This window comes from Gasterosteus aculeatus, chromosome 14 (assembly GCF_964276395.1).
Source record: "Gasterosteus aculeatus chromosome 14, fGasAcu3.hap1.1, whole genome shotgun sequence".
Lineage (NCBI taxonomy): Eukaryota > Metazoa > Chordata > Actinopteri > Perciformes > Gasterosteidae > Gasterosteus > Gasterosteus aculeatus.
Window position 1 is genome coordinate 8,372,218 of NC_135702.1, and position 18,333 is coordinate 8,390,550.

Sequence of the window (18,333 nt, forward strand, 5' to 3'; positions counted from 1 at the left end):
TGCCCAGACGCCTGTTTAATATTTAACAAGAGTAATATGCCAAACTCTAGGGTTCGTACACATCACGATGGTATATAGTTATTTTCCTTAATGGATTATAAAACAACAAGCAAGAGAGCGGTCACATATCGTGTGACTTGTTTGTGAAGTGGATACCAAAATAAGACAAAGACACATGCTGTGTTTGCATAAGGTTCTTTAAAAACATCTCATGATCTCGGGTGTATTCAGTGGACTCAAAAGGGTCTCTCTTCGGTGCCCCTATGCTAGATTAAAGTGGATGAGGTTCCCTCTGGGGCGCTTGTACCAGTGAAGACAACTTGATAAAGGGCCTATAAGTTGCCCTACGAATGGGACAACATGATGCAGTGCTGTGTGCTGCCCTTATTAAGACAACATTCTGCACGCTGGTGTTTTTCCATTATTGCCCCTGAGACAGCCTGAGCGCGAAAAAGGTCTCGTGATGCTTTTTTTTCACGAGCGAGACACACGTGGTTAATAATACATTACGATATATACAGCCAACGCTAAAGTATTTCTACTACAGTTACACCAACGTGGACAATGTATTGTTTGTATATAAAGATGATTTTAGTACCTCTATTTAGTTAAAACGTTGTTCATATGTTAGACCTCATAAGATAATGAAATGCAGAACATGGGATAAATACACATTAGAATGTTACTTCCATTCATTCCTGGGGAGCGTAATAAAACCAGAGCTGTTTCGATCTTAAATGCAGTCTATGGTGTTCCTCTGCTGATCTGAATTGTTGAGGTCACTTCTGATCGAGCTAAATCTATTGTTCAGTTTCGTTTGTGTAGTTTTTACTTGTATGCTCCCATCAGACATGCAGGATGAGCAGGACATTTCTCTGCCTGGTGAAACAGGGCCCTCTGGCGTCATACTATAGTAACAACGTTTTGAGAGCCAGGACTTCTTTATCTGCTTGTATCTCTTTGTGAGACCATTCCGATGATTGAAATGTCAAAATTACCCCCCCACCCTCCCCCCTGCCACTCGCCCTTCAACCAAAGTACAATAACATATTTTGTCCCACTGAGGAAGTATTATGAGGAACCATCAATCACTTAATCTTCCACATTAATAAAATACAGGTCATCACAAAAATGTTCAGTGTTTTATAAGAACAATAATGTGGGCGTTTTTAAACACAACGTATCAGCGCTTGAAAAACACCCAACGTGTTTCTTTTTCAGTCAATAAAACAAATAATCCCCCCCCCAGAAGTCGCGTTGGATAAAAGCGTCAGCCTAATGAAACATGTAAATATGAAAAGCATGACTCAAAACACACGTGTTGAAGTCACGTGTGACTTTGAGTATGACCAGCACTGCAGAAGGGTTACACTCAATGGTTACACTATAATTCTCTCCACTTTCGGCTTAGCTCTCATTCTGATATTTGACACCCTAGACTGTGTTGGAAAATAACCTTCTCCTTCCGAACTATGTAACGTTACTTGATCCCAGCGAAAACAAAATGTGGGGGGGCTTAGGTAAAAGTAGAACTGTACATTGCGAACATGCTAGTGCCCGGGACTGACTCCCACTGTGACCAATCAGAATGGATCTAGAGCAAGAAACGTCCAATGAACGACCGCTATCCCGCTTGTCAGGCGGGATTTCCGAGTGGGCGTGTGGTTGCGTTTGAAGAGGAGGTCAAACGCACTGGTGGAGTTTTGAAAACGTGACTCCGTCTCCAGGAGAGATTCGCAAGTAGACTATTGTGTTTTGTATTTACGGCAGGCGATATATTTTACAGTGTCGATATTATAGCTCGGAATAAGAAGTACGTGTTGCCGCGTCGGGTGTGGTTTGTCCGTCTCGGACTAATAGGCAGATGACAGAAAACGTTAGCTAATGCTAACTGCAACGTAACATGCTGCGGGCACGTATGCACTAGACGGCTCAGTTATTGACCTTACAACAACAATATAACTATGACCGTATAGCCAAACGCTAAATATCAACTGTGCAGGCGGTAATGCGTGGTGCATGCCCACGAATCATTAGCTTTCGCCCCGGAGCTCGCTAGCCCCACCGACCTGCTGTCACTTTGCTGATATTTATCTTTGTTCTTTCCGGGGGAACTTGGTCCCGCGTCGCCATGTTTCACTCCGTGCCCCGTCGTCCCATTTGCGAGATAGGTGTCAAAACCGCGAAGCTCCAGAGCAGCAGGTCGTTGCGGCGGGCCGTCGAGGAGGGCCGAGAAACGGTCGGGCGGGTGCCGTTGCTGGGCAGAGGCGCGGGCCTGCTGCTCTCCTGGCTCCAGAGGGCAGGTACGGGTGCCGGTGAGGCCGCGGGATCCGTCCGAAAGAGGAAGGGTTTGCTCTCCATATTCGCGGACCACTGCGGCTTCGTGACCGGGCAGAGGCTGAGGCGCGCCTGCCAGGTGGGAGAGCTCTACTCCAACCTGTACTCCGAGAGGACCAGGTCGGCTCTGGTCGGTAACATATGGCGGAGGTTTCAGAGCAAGCACCCCCCTGCTGGGAGACTCGTCGCAGCCTTGGCTGGCATCTTCCTGTGGGAGAATGAAAAGATTCAAGACGAGGAAATGCAAAGGTTTGATACTTTACACTGTCAACTCCTGCATAACGCCTTACAGGTGGTGAACGTTAAAGGAGTTGACATCCTGCTGGATATCATAACGTCATCATCAGTACCCACACTTGAGGAAAAACCTTTCCAAGAATGTTTCTTTTTTTATCTGTGCTAGCTGCTCAACATGTTAAAACATTTCCTTGTGTGTTTGCAGTGCAGCATTGTGGGTGTATCTGCAATGTCAACTGTGCAGTATGCTAAAGAACCTGTTCTGTTGATTGCATCCATTTGAAGGTGTGGACTTGAGCTACAGGCGATGGAGGCTATAAAGAGTCTAAACACAACTTCAGGCACAAAGGCAGGACAGCTTGAACCTGGCTGGGAAGTTGTGGTGGAGAAAAAAGGCTTCAAGGTGTGGAAGCGCCCGATACCCGACAGTCACCTCTACGAATACAGAGGTCAGACACCTCACAATCTCACCACTTTCTATTGTACTCTGGGTTTTATCTGGTACTCTGGTTGGTGTTTTATATACATTATTTGTCTGAAGAGTCTGCATTCTTTTTTTTGAATGTATGTTTTATTTACAGTGTTGGGCTCCTACAATGATGTCACCCCAAGGCAGTTCTTCAATGTACAGGTACAGCTTTCCTTAAGTGCTACTAGGAAAATCAATTTCAATTCATTAGGAAATAAGTGAAATGGACAACTTTTTTCTTTTATTTTTACAATATAATCTTCATAAAAATGTGACTTTCACATGTTATAATTGACATGCCGTTTATGGTAAATTACAGCTCGTCTGTCTGCACTGTTAACCAGCTACAACTGCTCAACCAGCGTGCCTGCCCGTGTGCAGCACAAAAGCAACTGTGACACTCGCTCTATGGGCTATTTTAAGCACCTTGCCCTTGACTTATGTTTTCCCCCTTCCCCTAGTTGGATACGGAGTACAGAAAGAAGTGGGATGCCTTGGTGATCAAGCTTGAAGTGGTGGACAGAGATGGCTGCACAGGTTCTGAAGTTGTCCACTGGGCGACACACTTTCCTGTGAGTTTTGTGTTGACTGCTTTTGTGCGTTAGTGTTAGGATTTAATGCTAAAACCTGGTATTAAACCGCTACTAGTGCAAAACCTTTCCAAAGACTGTAGTATTAGCACTGACATTTTTGGTTATTTTCGTCTGCCCTGTTTTGGTATAATGGAATATCGCGCTGCAACACACTCCTTTTGTGTTAAGGCTTAGCTCCTCCAACTACAGAAAACACACACACACACTAATACAGCAAAGTCAGCAATGACAACAAGCCTCACTCTGAGTTTCAAAACATTTGCAAACATAAAGCCGTGTCCAGCAGACAGAAACATGTAAACCTGTAGAAAAGCAATCTTGCTTAACATATCCAGTTAATGGGGGAGGGTAACAACCATTTCCTTCTTTCTTTATGTTGTACAAGCAAACTGATTGACATGCGGCTCGGAGCAACTACTAGCCAACTTCCAGCATATTAATCTGTTATTCAATAGTGTTTAATCTCTCCCAACAGTATCCCCTGTACTCGAGGGACTACGTATATGTGCGTCGCTATGATGTGGACGAAGACAACAACCTGATGGTCCTGGTATCCAGGTGGAACTTCAAGAATAATGTGTCTCTAGAGTCGAATATACTTTACGCTTTTGGCACATAGCTTTACATTTGTAATTCTGTTATAGAGCTGTGCAGCATCCCAGAGTCCCAGAGACTCAAGACTTTGTGAGAGTCCATTCATACCAGTCAAAGATGGTCATCCGCCCGCACAAGTCCTTTGATGAGGTTCGTGGTGAATGTGTTGCAACACAAATTCCTTTAACGTTCATCCAGGATCCTGTGTTGTGGCCACTTGGATTGACCTTTTCTCTCTCTCGCTCTCTCACTCTCTACAGAATGGATTTGATTACCTGCTGACCTACAGTGACGATCCTCAGACCGTTTTTCCTCGTTACTGTGTGAACTGGATGGTGTCAAGTGGTGAGATCTTTGTACTTCTCAGGCCAATCCTTGCGCTGCAAATGTTTCGCTACTTTATTTGCTCCCGCAGTCGGATTTCTGGTCATTTTTACTCTCCCGCCGCATACATTTCATGTCTGTGTCTCTCTCTTGGCACCTGGCAGGTATGCCTGACTTTCTGGAGAAGCTCCACACTGCTGCCTTGAAGGCCAAGAACCTGGAAGTGGGGATCCGCGACTACGTAGCCGTCATTAAATCCAAAGACGGCAACCGCCAGCCGAACCAGGAGCGCCTCAGTGGGGAAAAGCCACATGCGGGCGGTCCGGGACAGATCTACGCTTGAGATGGACATTTTTATAGATCGGGGATTATGTTGGTCTGTTTTCACATGCAGATTCTCAATCAAACCGCCAACACCTTGGGTAGACTGCGTTCGCTGCAAATGGAAGTTGCAACATACAGTGTGTCCAACTTTAGACATGGGTATATTGGTTGTCGATGACATGTCACAAGAACAATGGCTTGCCATAGAAAAACTTCACAATGGCTCTACTGTTGCTTAGCCAATGCGACGGCCTTGTTTTGGTAATAATGTACGTCTTAGAAATGTTGGTAAAATTGAGCCAAAACTGCTAGTTAGGCATGCTTTTGCCAAAACACTGTTTTGCTTCTTTGTTTTCTTTGTTTTCTCTCACAATGCTCGACAAACCGTGACTTTAAAGGCTGTTTGGATTGCGTGCAGCCGCGTTAAACAGTGTCTGTGGGGAGATTTCACGTGGTGTTGTGCAGCAGCAACGGACATTGAAAGGTAACCAATTGGCTTATAATGGACAGTGTCACTGTATTTCAGCTACAGCCAGGATCCTCCTACTGACCGATGAAGAATTGAGGCGTCTGCAGGCGCACAATTCTAACACCGTTTTTTAATTTCATTGATTTGACGACGCTTTTCTTTTCATTGCAGCATTAGTGATTGATATAATGGGGGGTGGGGGAATAAACAACAACTAATGATGCCATTACTGGGGATTTTTTTTATGTACAGAAGTTTAAATAAACTCAAGCACTTCTTTTATTTTTGAGGGGATGGAAATGTTTGGCTGTTAGCACGGCGAAGGGTTTCATTCTATTCAGCTCACAGCGGCTGCTCTAGACTGCCAGTGTTGACAAAACAGCCTATATAAACCTGTCCTTTAACATCTGGGCCATTGTGTCTTATAACAACCACATAGATCCTCAAATAGTGTTACTGATGCACTTCGGTTGAGTTCTACAAACAATGCAATCCTAAAGAAATGCATTTTCATGGATCAAGATTTCTTTAGGGAAAATAATTTTTGCCACATCACTGTCCATTTGCATTTCAAATGAGTTTCAAAAAAAGCATTTCCTGTTTTTTTTTTTTATCTGGTTGTCCACCACAGGCTCCAGATCAGTCTGTAGTGTCAAGTGTGTGTGAATGTTTTCTTTAACACTATAGGTTTTGTGTGTATACATCTGTGAATACTGGAAGTCATCATTGATTATTTAGAAATTAATGTGGATCCAACAATTCATCCATCCAAATCGTTCTTTGCTTCTGTAATACATTATGCAGGAGCCTTTATGAATGTCCAATGAGCTTCCCATTCTGTGAAGTAAAATATTGCCTAAATACAATGTTTACAGCCTAACAATCTGGCAAAAGTATCCTAAAATGCATTTGTATGTTAAAAACATCTCATCTCGTACTAAAGTGGTATGTAATGGTGGTGCATGAGAGGGAATCAGCTGTAGGTATCCACCTTTCTGAAGGTCCAACATGTGAGCGAATAATGTAGAATAATATAACCCCATTGTGAAGAAAAAGTTTTTTGTATTTACCTCTTGTATAGACAAATTAAAGAGTAAAGTGATTCTAGTAACATCAAACATTACGCAACGTTTGCTAATATTCACCTTGCAAATGTGTTGTAACTGCTGATCTTTTTTGTGGATGCTTGAGGGCCATCTCCAGTAGTCTAAAGACTGGTCACATGCTATTTGTTTTTTATTTCCGCAAGCAGCAAAGACTTTATGATTAGATAGAATATGAGAATTACTTTAAAAACAGAAAAAATGTTTTGTATGGACGGCATCTGCTCCATTTGTTACCTTTTGATTTCAGGACTGACTGAAATGGAGGCCAGTCTCAGATCTAATAAACGTAACAATCTGTCTCTGTTCAGCTGTTCATTGCAGAGTATTCTGGGTTTTGACCTCATCTTGGTTAGAGTAATGGGTCAAAGGCTTTGTATTTGTGCGAGGCAGGCCACGTAGTCCAGTCTAATGGGATAATGTGTAAACCCTACTCCCTGTCTGGTCATAGGGTCAGCCACAGGCTGCAGTTTAGTTCAAGCACTTTCTGCTCAACTGATCAGCTCGGAACAAGATGAACTCTACTATTTAGAGAGATATACCTGTATATCTACTGTTTTATCAATACAGTTGAGAGTAGCTCCTCAATTTCTTTTCAGCATTGCTTTATGGGAGAATAACATTGCTCCTGTAACCAAATTACAGGAGCAATGCTATTTTCCCACGCAGTGTGTGCGTGTTACAGTTTCCCCACAGGGAAATGATATAATTAAAAAAAAAATTCACCCATAAACAGTGATGTCGGTCAAACCTTTGAGTTGTCATGTTTACAAAGCTTTGCTACATACATCACAGATATTATATAGTCTACCTGAAATTGTGATTGCCGGTCTTTATTTTATTTTAGTCTCACAAAAGAATCTTCAGTGGGATTTTAACGCATGTTGACATATGACAGTAAGAAAAGCCCAGCTATATACAATTCAATGAATGATAGCTGAATTTAATTTAGCAGTGAAATTCAGGGCACTTCTAGATTCTTGCTCACAATAATGCATTTAATCCAGCTGGTCCGATGTGCAATTTGCAAGCGATCCCCATGACGTCACACAGAGGTTTACAACAGTCAAGCAACCATTTAGAAAAACTAATTCTGTGACATTTCCGCGTTGGCTTTATTTTATGTTGCCGTTTGAAGAAAAAAATCCCCAAATGAGAAGAAATGATTTGAAATATCGCTACAATATCTTATGCTCGGTTGAGATGAAAAAAAGGTGGATCGATAAAGGCAACATATTATAACGTGCATATCGTTTCGTCAATGCGTGATGACGTATAATAAGCATGTGACTTACGTTCATGGCGTCTTCTGCTGCGCTGAAGAGACGAAGCACAGTAGCACAATAAAACCTTCTCCCACCGCTCCACACTGGTCTAATGTGACTTCCCACACATTAATACATGCAACCAACAGAAATATCACATATGTATAATTATATATAGTTTTCTTCACTGCTTTTCTCGTCAAAGTTCCGGCTCGCGCAATTTTATTGACGTCATTATGTGACGCCCTCCTCCCAAGCAGGTGTTTCAATGGTTTTCGAGTGGAGCCATCTGCTGCTAACCTCAAAGAAACAACTTCTAACAGCAATTACACAACGGTGGTTGATGTAACCGTTCATTTGCATTAAAGATATTCGACCACTTTGGAGGGAACCCACCATGTCATCATCATTTAGTAGGAATATAACCTGAACAAAACCATTAATAGAACCATTCTTGTTTTAACACTTTTTCTCCTATGACAAGCACAATTGCTGTTTCAAAATGTATTTCGGATCAATTGGCTACAACATGAAAAGACCAGCGTTCTTGGTGTATTTCGTTGGTAATGATCATTCTGACGATGATTCTAAGAAGTTTTACATCATGTTTGACAGTGTAGGTCATTGATTTGAGGGTCAGTGAAGACAGACTTTATTAACATAATAGTCATGAAGAAAGGACCAGTCTGGGTTAATCAATCAAAGTGTACGTGTTTAATACAATGTTTTTTGCTACATCATGGAAAAATAAGATGTTCAGAACACTGCAGAAACAAAACTATATAAATGTCTATATGTGTCTGAGGCACATTGACTGCAGGTCTCAGGGTTTGATTTGTAGATCAGTGATGTCTTAACAGTGTGTCTTAACAGTGATGTCTTAACAGAGGACATGTATGACCAGACCTGTCTTCTGAAATGCTTGGACATATAAAAGCCACAGAGCACTTCCAGTAATTCATTGTTTCCACAAATCTCCTTTTATGATACCAACCAGCGTTTTTAAGATGTTTTGTCTTTAAAAATGCTGTAAACTCTGAGCCCGTATCCCCCCCCCTCTCTCGATCCTTCTAAAAACGAAATGTTTGCCCCTCATTCAAGATTTGAGTAAATGCTTATCAAAGACACTGGATGTTTAGATGATGTTTATTGGTCACTTTGTATTGCCGCATTGGAGAGTTCATAGGTTTATTTCAAATTTCTAAATAATGCACAGATGTTACATTGATTTATATGGATTTTCTAAATTGCTCAAGAATCCACAACAGACTGGTGATAGTGCTCACAAGCCTCCAAAGTGCTTGGCACAACCATGGACAGAAGATGCACTGCATGGTTAGATCAAGCACAATGGCGTCCTGGGCAAATACAGAAAAACAACTCGGAAAAGCGACGATCCAACTGGAAATACTGCAATCAAATGACCTTACATTTGGTTTAAATATAAATGGAAGTAAATGGAGAAAATCAACAAAAAAAATCACATATTTTAGCTTTCATCAAGGAGCTCATCAAGTTGAAAACCTCTGAAACAAATACATAATCATGAATGTAATTTCTTGCAGTTGAAGGACAATCCCGAAAGGTTAGTTGCAATCTGGAATCCGGGAGTTGAAAAAAGGCGGAAAAAAATTAAAGGTGTGAGGGAGGAGATCTAAGCTCATGGATGGATTAATGTTTTAAAAAGGCAACTCTCACCCATGCTTAACGCAATTAATCAAAAACAGTTAAGCCAACAATGCTAATATTTTAACAAAAAGAATTAGTCATAGGTCACGCTCACTGCGGTAAAACGGGCTACACCCTTCCTGCGCACAAACTGCGTCAAACCCCACCCACCCGCCTTCCACGCCCAACTCTACCCGGTGCGACTGAAAAAAAGTCTAAAAAGTCTTAGCATTTTCTGCTGAAACAAACATTCAAACATTGAACTTAAAAAAAAAAAGATTTCCAGCAGAGCTGAACAATGGTGGCTTCTTCAAATAAGTTCGTCAACCGATCATTGGAAACGGACTTTGCTTAATTCTTCGTCGTTAGGAGCAATAGTATCTCACATTTACCATTTCATTTACTGAAAAACAAGTCTAGAGATACCAATGGATGCAAGGATGATATAATTGCTACATCGCTGTTGCCCATGTTCGCCGATTTGCTTTCTTCTTACAATAAAGACACAACCCCGTCTGGCCATTTAGCCCTAACTGTGTTAACGGTGCAATGTCAAGAGTCACGATACCATCAAGCTAAGACGGCCGTTTCTCCAAAAGGTTTGACAATCTAGTTACCTTCTCTTTTAGCTCCCGTGGGACATTTTACCAAAATGGGAAAGCACAGTGCAATAATTAACTTACAGCTATGGCAACTAAACCACTTTGTGTGATGAAATTACAATGCAATGCATATGGATGAACCAAAGACCAACTCTGCATTTGCAGTTGACCAAATGGCATGAAAATGGAAGTACTTTGGGTGAAAATGGTGGGCGTTGGCGGTGAATCGGACCTCTGTTTTTCAGAACAATGAGGATGTTTGACAGGATGCCGTGTGGCTGATGGGATGGCGTGATGGGTTTTACGCATAGATGATTGTGACACATAATTATGAGTCCTTACCTTGTCTTTGGCGTTTTGTCTTTTTTTCACTCATCACTGCAATTACCTACTTTTAGAAGTTGGATTTCATGTCATATTTTGACTAAAAACATTTTTTAAAGTTCTTTAGCATTAAAATATCTAGTTATAAAGCAAAGCAGTACATTAAATATTCTTCAGACTAAGGGTCAAACCCCCAACAACCAGCAACACAACACTAAAATATGAAAATAAGTCATAAACTACGCTGTATTTTACCAACAACCTCCGGATGCTGTCGTTGGAAGCTCACTTCTTCACATCTGTCCTTTCCGAGGAACCCACCTTTCCATCCTCTGGTCCCAGAGTCGGCGTTGGTTGCAGCCGGTTGAGGGGGGACGAAGGCGATGGGGAGCTCGGAGCTGTTGTCTTGGGGTCTTCCAGCTTGCTCAACTGGAGGCAGACTGTCCTGACTGCGTCCTCGGCACCCTTGAAGTCCCCATCTCCTGCCCCTCCTTCGAGCTAGGAGGGGTTGGTGATGTTCCCTTGGGATAGGTGCACAGGCAAGGAGGACTTGGTCAGTCAGGGATTGGACGTGAGTTGGGGAGTTTTGGGGGGGCCACCGGTTCCGCATTTCATAAATATTAATACAGAGTCCTCCCTCTCCAAATGGGTAGATTCTTTAATTTTGTTAGAGGGGAAGTGCTTTATTCACTTAATGGCTTTTATTAGTGCCCGGGCTTCAACTCTTTCATTAGCTAAAGTGCTGCTATAATTTACAGGGTAAAAGGGGGGTGGGGAAGAGGTGGTGTCTGAGGAGGGTTGATCCTTCTGCTGCAGGACAGGCGTGCAATACCCTGAACCACTGCAGCTTTTCCTACACGAGCAGACATTCGCTCGGTAAGAACTGTAGTCTACAACATAAAAAGCATAGATAGCATCCTCACCGGCCATTTTGGTGATCTCTGGCTTCATAGATATCCATGAATACGTTCCGTAGCTACATCCTTTTAAACCACCCAAGATTAAGATTCAGAATCAGACACAATTGAGGGTAACCGTAACTAATGGACCTAATGTAATAGCCCTTCAACAACTAAGTTGCTTCTGCAATAAGATTTTTTAAAAGTATATATATATATTTCTTGTGGTATTGTAAAGCATTTTTTCCCCTTGACCAAAGTTGATTGAATTAATCCAGTTGAAATGCAGTTATTTCATGTAGCTTCGGATAAAAAGAAAAAAAAGTCTAAATGACATGTAACGCAATGTAATTGGGGATCAACTATTGCGATCCCTTTTTTGCTATTGTACATTTTAAATGTACAATGCAATTGTGTGTAAATGCATATACAGCATTGAAGATAATGCAATTTTATATTAAATATGGCCTGAAAGGTATTGTTTATACGCCTACCTTTTATTTTTTATTAAAGAACCTGAAATAAAAGGCCTGAAACTGAATCTTTGCAGCATATTGAAATAAAAGCATGCAGCTTTTAATGCATCTTTATTGTCCAGTTCAACACTTCAGTCTTGATTCTTCCCATTTTTTCTGCCTACTTTATACCACAATCTCACGTATGCACTGGTGCAACCAATTGAGTCACTTGCAAGCACGTGGTTCTCCAACACAAAATGGCCACCACACTTCCTGCGAGTTGCGCATCTCGACGTGAGACAATACGAGCTACCAGAAGTGCTCCCAGCTCTGATGAAATGCTTTTTATTTGGTTCTGCGGAGTCTTGTAAGTTGCGAACAGCTGGCGTTTGACGTCCACAGACTGCGTCTGAGAGAATGAACTGATTAACCTGAGTGGTGGTCGTTTCCAGAAAGGGGGGGGGGGGGAAACCAGCCTGAATAACTGCCTTCATCATCAATGTCACATAAATCGTTTAGTTGGACAGGGCTTTCAAATGGCTTCTTTTCTCCGAGCTGGACTAAAATGGTCGCCGTAACATTGCTGCTTAGTGCTTCTGAAAATGTGGCGTGTTACTGCGATGCAGCTCGGGATTTAATGATGCAACGTTTCTTGCGACGCTCTTCAGGCAAACAAGATGTAGCACAATAGATCATATGTCCTTGGATGCACTTGACAAATAAATGTTAATATTAAAACCCGCCTGATGAAGACTAGATGTACACTAAAGTTTAATTAAAGTGAGGTGTACCAGAGGAGCTGTGACACAAATTCATTCTGAGAGCTGGATAAAAAGAAAAAGGTAACTAAAAAAATAAATTAAAGAAAGAACACAGGATTCAATGTTTATATTTTATTGCAAGCCTTAACCAATATTCAATATGAACTATTCAAAATGTTAAGTACTGTGGGCCATTTTAAAGGAAACACTTAAATTGACCATCGTGTCGTTTTAAAAATCACAGCAAAGAACCGTGACTCGCGTGACACAGACGCTCCTGTTGATACGTTCGGTGGTTTACGGAGCGACTGAACGAGGTCCATGCAGTCGACCACACGGCTTTACTTTTTCACCAGCTGGATAACATCTTCATCGTCCATCACATGGTCCTTGCCCACCTTCTGAGGGTTGTGTTTCACTGATGATCCCCACACCAGTGCACTGAAAGACAAAAACGTTGAAATGATTGTTCATACATTCATTCGATGCAGTGCACAGGATGCACGTTTAACTTTGAACCACCTTATAGCACCACAAAAAAAGAACGAGAGCTCATCGTGTATTGATCTGTACCTTAACCACACCAGAAAATTATCTGTACAGATGCCATTTCATTTATCCTGTATTTAATCATGAGTGCCCCATTGAGATAAAGGATCTCTCCATTAATCTTCCTTGGCTACAGCAACAATGGCTCTGCCAATAAAGAAACCGGCAGGGTACAATGACATCCTTTAGTTACAAAGGCTTTCTAATTGCGTGGGTCACCGTTTGACCCATTTATTCCCTGGAGGGTGGGTAATGCTCAGGAGCACTAACATAGCGAGATTGATGATCTTGGCTCTCTCGTTTAAAGAGGCTGGTGCAACACATCATCTCAGATTCTTATCCAGACTTGAATGAATGTAACCCGGTACCTCACTGTAAAGAGGGCGATGTGTGTGACTAAAGCGATTGTTTTACCACGTTTGTAAGAAATGATTGTCATGTGTGGAATAAAGCAATAATGTACGCATTTTTTTTGATGACTTTTTAAAAATACATTTCTCTAACTGAATAATAGCACAACCTGTTCGAATTAAAACAAAAAAGAATGGTAGAAAAACTAGTGCCTTGAACACATGATCAAATCTGGGCAGTACAAGAAAAAAATAAAAAGGGAAAATACTCACTACTTCAGTTCTTTGAGGAGGTTTTTGTGAATCTTCAAGCAGAAATCCTCGACAGCAGTGTGTCCGTCGGGCAGTACGACGGGAGAAGTGTAATCGGGAAGCTGACCTTTGGGTTTGGTGTAGCTGCAAGTGAACAGTCTCTGTCAAATACAGTCCATTGATCTGCACCATTGAAATCTCTTTCACCTCCATTCAGACTCCCTTGAGGTGACCGTGTAAACAACTCTTACATGCGAACAAGCCTCAGGTAGTCCCACATCCTCTCCAGCAGGTCGTCAAAGTTCCAGCGGTGGTGGGCGGAGATGGGTACACAGTGGGGCACCTTGTAGATGATGTCGAGCTCCTCAATGGAGATCTGATCGATCTTGTTGAGCACATAAATGCACGGGACGTACACCCTGTAGACAAAGGACCGTGAGTGGTTGCGGCCTATGAAATTCTTGCATGTCGAGCAGGTATTAATGTAGCCTATGAATTCACACCGTTATGACATCGGCTTTAACTAAAAGCTCAAATTTATCACTGAGAATGTTAAGCGGTCAGCTTTTTAATTAAAAGGATGTGCAAATCTTGGGGGCAGTCATTTATTTTTTCTACTTGTGTATTGATATTCTAGTGAGTCGGTGGTCGTTTTACTATTTTACAAAAAAAGTATACACTCCCTGTTGCTCGGGGTTTTCCCCTGCAGAGGCACAGAGAGCGCTTAAGCAGAAGAGACCCTGTGAATAATTTCATTTCAAATTGTAAGGAGGTTATGCGGTTGCAATGCAGAAACAACAGTCTAGGTGCCGTCCTCGTCCTATTTACAGCACAGACTACTCCCACACACGCTTCATCCCGCATTATCCATCTGCGTGAATTCATCACATTTGCTAGGTTTTTGTATCAAATCACCAGCAGCGATCATCCGTTGTTTTTTTAAGTAACAGAGGACATTGTGAAACCCACCTTTACACATTACACAACTACGTGCTGGAATTGTGTTTTGAACCCGTAAATAGCAGTGACATGTAACAGAAAATGATAGAGGTTGAGGATCCAAACTGGCCACACCCATCGAGAACGGCTACGGAAGGCACATTCTGGCACTTCAGCAGCTTACCGATTTCCCTCCACCACATCAATGAGGTCATCGGCTGTGGAGTCACTGCGCAGAGTGATGTCGGCGTTGTGGATCTTGTACTCTGCCAGAATACTCTTAACAGTTTCACCATCTAGCTCGGACTGTGCGCACTAAAGAGAAGGGATGAAAGGCATGATGACAATCAACAAAAGGCATTGAGACAGCCAAGTAATGCATCAAATGCCGTGTGATACATACTGTAGCTGTGAAGTTGATGCCTCCTTTGTCCTTCCTCTTAAAGCCAATGTTGGGTGGCTGCTTGTTAAGTCGAATCCCAAAGCCCTCTAGCTCATGTTCAATTAGCTTCTTATGACCAAGCGGCTTCAACACATCGAGCACGATCAGGATTAGGTTGCAAGTTCGAGCCACTAAAACAGGAGGAGACAGTGGTTTGAACAAAGTTAATGAAGGAATCAAAGTTTATGTAGTAGATGGATAATCTTTCTAAAGTTATATTTGAATTCTTTGCTGCAATCAGAGGCAAATAATTTAAAAAGGTGACACATATAATAAAACACCAATGCAAAATATTGATAGGCAAACAAGTGCACTTGTTTGGTCAATGAAAACTACAAGCAGAGGAACAATGATGACATCTTTACCTGCGATGACCTGTCTGCCTCTGCCCTTGCCATCCTTTGCTCCCTCAATGATTCCGGGGAGATCCAAAAGCTTAGAGGGAAGATGCAAGAAATCAAAATAGGCAAGCCAGTGCAAACACGGCACACTCTGTAAGGACTGGACAAGCAAGACGTAGTCGTACCTGAATTTTTGCCCCTTTGTAGCGAATAACTCCGGGTACCGTTGTGAGAGTGGTGAACTCGTAGGCAGCAACCTCAGAGTACACACCTGCAAGGTTACTTAGCAGGGTTGACTTTCCCACTGAAGGAAAACCGACAAAGCCGATTCGAGCGTCACCAGTTTTTGCAACATCAAAACCTGAAAGAGAAAAAAAAGCATTCAAAGCTTGTATCAACACTGTCTACGACGAGGCTTTGGAGAGGATAGAAAAGGATGACAGGTTTGTAGTTATACCTAGAAATGAGTAGGCTATAGGTTTTTAGAAATAGGCACCGTACCTTCTCCTGTTGCTGCACCAGCGCCTCCTTTTGGTGTGATGAGTTCCCTCCGCAGTTTGGCCAGACGAGCTTTGAGCAGACCCAAGTGGTGAGCTGTGGCCTTGTTCCTCTGCGTCCTGGCCATCTGTAGCAAGAGTAACACAGCATGAGGTCCGATTTGTAGTAAACAGTGAGCATCAGCATTTCTTTTGGGTTTTTACTGTATACAGTCAGGTTGAACGGTACATTAGACAGCAAGAGAAAATCATCAGCTGGTGGTAAGATGTAGACACTAACATATATATTGTTTTGGTCCATCTATTGCTTTGGAAACGCATTAGAGAAATACCTTTTAAACAGGACTACTCACATGGAGCATGGAGAGGACAGTTGAGTTCATATGGAAACATAACTTGGTTAACAAAAAACCTCTTGCCTTAAACGTAAATATCTTAAAAACTCACAATCCTACCTGCATGTGTTCCAAGTTTAAAGTAACGTTAACTCGCAGAGGACGAAAAATAAACCAGAAATCACGGGCTTTTGATTTGCCTTCTTAACTTTGGCCAGACAACACATTACTTAAAACTTGCACCAGTCTGAAGTTCTTGTCGCGGCCTGTTTTCAAACCCCGTAAACAAACACCGATATCCTCCATACGTGGGGATGTTTTTCCCAAGTTAACGTTACGTGACATCTCTGGAATGAAACAGACTATCGCATCGGGGGAAAATGGTTTTCTCTCACGTAAATACATTTAAGTTCGCCAGGTTCGTCGGCTACGAGAAAGTGACTGCTGTGGATGGGGGATTTCAATACAACACCAAACTCGTAGCTAACGTTAACATAAATGTCAGCTGCTACCGCAGCTACGCTAAACACACTACGCGAACTCCCCCAGCGACTGATTAATACAACAGTTGCAAGTCGACTTTTCAATACAAACTGTAACCTGATAATAGAGGGTGGTCCATATATATTAAGGTGTATTGAGACGTGTCCCAGCAGCGGGAGCTAGGTGAATAATGCTAAGTTAGCTAACGTTCGTTCCTATCGTGAACGGCTAGCTAGCAGTTAGCTTGTGGCTAACTAAAACGTGACTGTCTCATTGGGTTAGCCAGCCGGCCTATCTTTCTTACCTCACTCTCGATCTCTGCTATCTTGGCAAGTATACTCATTTTGACGGCGAGTCTTCTGTACAACAGATCTCACAGAAACCAGTTGAAAAAATATTAAATGGAAGCGAGCAAAGTTAGATGTTGGTTTGCATCAGTTTAGCATGCACAGGTCCACACCACGCAAGCTGTGCGCAGCCTCGTGGGACATCTCGCGAGAATGTGACGTCGGCAGTGTGGCCCCCTTCGTTTAGTTCTTAACGAAGGAGACAAAATAGTGAGTTCCACACAATTGAAGCTGTCCACTCATCTTACATAGACAAGGGACAGTGTATTTTGGTGGCAGCCTATTTTAACTTTAACTCAAATATTATTTTCTAAACTTTAAACAGTGGCACATATTGTTCTTTCTACTGCATAGCACATTCTACAGATCACTTTTACGTTTTCCATTACATACCATAAAATTAGCCTACAAAATAAAATATGTCGTTTTGTGTCTTGAAGCTCCACATCACAGATTTCAGGTATTTGTGAGTCGTTAGACGTTCCATCAAATATAAGTATGACATCTTAAACCTATGGTTATACAAATACCTGTTAGAGCAGGGAATTAACGTTATATTGTTTCTGTCTTTCTATCATATTAAATATTTCCCTCAGAATTACTTTACGAGCCCATTGACTGGGAACCAGTGCAGTTAATTTAACTAACTTCTATTTAATATGAATTTTCAGACAATAAAAAAGGATGCAGTCCAGTCAAATTGCGTATTTTCCATGTTTAATTGTTTATTGTTTAAGTCGCATACAGTATAATCTCTCATTGGTTTCTATGTTGCTGAAGTTTGAGGACTGGACATCTGTCATTCTGTTGACCATCGGATTGACTTATTGGTTAGTAGCTGCGCTGGTTTGGTGCTGCGGATTCGATGGTCTCCTATGAATCTGAATGTCTAGACGGTGTATTGGTCACACGAGGGTTTTTCACACAGTTGACACACAGATAAGACGCGAGGCCATGGAGGGTACTTGCAATCAAATCTAAATATCTTAATTTGATGAACGTTGAAATGTCTAAACCTAATACATTCCAGCCACTGTAAGTAGATTCACTGGCTTTTAAATATTGCTCTTCCAGCTCAGTCATCCACCGCCTTTGTTGTAAAAAAATAACTGCAATCTGAAGAGTAATGCTATTTCCTAAATTGTCCTAATAAAGTTCAGGAAAGAAGCTAGACGACATTTAGTATCTTACACGAGTCCACAACGTATTAAACCATGTGCTAGATATGCTGAATCTGTCACATCACACATCTCCATTATTGTTTTTTTTAGCTGTGGGAGGTGTGCTTGTCCTCATCAAAACATATAAAAATAGGCATTTTCTTTTTAGAAGGTAGATACGGTTTCAGCGAGTTGTTGTTCAGCATCTGTT

At 41.9% G+C, this 18,333-nt stretch overlaps 2 protein-coding genes across 2 annotated transcripts; one reads left to right on the top strand and one right to left on the bottom strand.

Annotated features, from left to right (window-relative positions):
• Window positions 1-653: 653 nt before the first annotated feature.
• stard7 (StAR related lipid transfer domain containing 7) lies at window positions 654-6,751 on the top strand. Its single transcript, XM_040198423.2, has 8 exons — window positions 654-2,586; window positions 2,860-3,023; window positions 3,156-3,205; window positions 3,505-3,615; window positions 4,112-4,194; window positions 4,281-4,380; window positions 4,491-4,575; window positions 4,719-6,751. The coding sequence occupies exons 1-8, from the start codon at window positions 2,132-2,134 to the stop codon at window positions 4,895-4,897; spliced, it is 1,227 nt and encodes a 408-aa protein (XP_040054357.2). The 5' UTR covers window positions 654-2,131; the 3' UTR covers window positions 4,898-6,751.
• A 5,793-nt stretch (window positions 6,752-12,544) lies between these two features.
• On the bottom strand, window positions 12,545-17,236 carry drg1 (developmentally regulated GTP binding protein 1). The gene is made up of 9 exons (XM_040198433.2): window positions 16,920-17,236; window positions 15,802-15,925; window positions 15,486-15,661; window positions 15,325-15,394; window positions 14,921-15,090; window positions 14,702-14,832; window positions 13,830-13,997; window positions 13,600-13,722; window positions 12,545-12,868 (listed from the first exon to the last, which is right to left on the bottom strand). The coding sequence occupies exons 1-9, from the start codon at window positions 16,956-16,958 to the stop codon at window positions 12,769-12,771; spliced, it is 1,101 nt and encodes a 366-aa protein (XP_040054367.1). The 5' UTR covers window positions 16,959-17,236; the 3' UTR covers window positions 12,545-12,768.
• Window positions 17,237-18,333: the final 1,097 nt, after the last annotated feature.

Bases quoted from the DNA above. Each gene is read 5' to 3' on its own strand.
- drg1 (XM_040198433.2), bottom strand. From the start codon at position 16,958: ATGAGTATACTTGCCAAGATAGCAGAGATCGAGAGTGAG. The intron at 15,091-15,324 runs GTAAAGATGTCA...CTCCTGTTTTAG, and splicing joins AGGCAGACAGGTCATCGCAG to TGGCTCGAACTTGCAACCTA. The intron at 14,833-14,920 runs GTATGTATCACA...CCTTCTCTTTAG, and splicing joins GCATCAACTTCACAGCTACA to TGCGCACAGTCCGAGCTAGA.
- stard7 (XM_040198423.2), top strand. From the start codon at position 2,132: ATGTTTCACTCCGTGCCCCGTCGTCCCATTTGCGAGATAGGTGTCAAA. The intron at 2,587-2,859 runs GTTTGATACTTT...ATCCATTTGAAG, and splicing joins CAAGACGAGGAAATGCAAAG to GTGTGGACTTGAGCTACAGG. The intron at 4,381-4,490 runs GTTCGTGGTGAA...CACTCTCTACAG, and splicing joins CGCACAAGTCCTTTGATGAG to AATGGATTTGATTACCTGCT.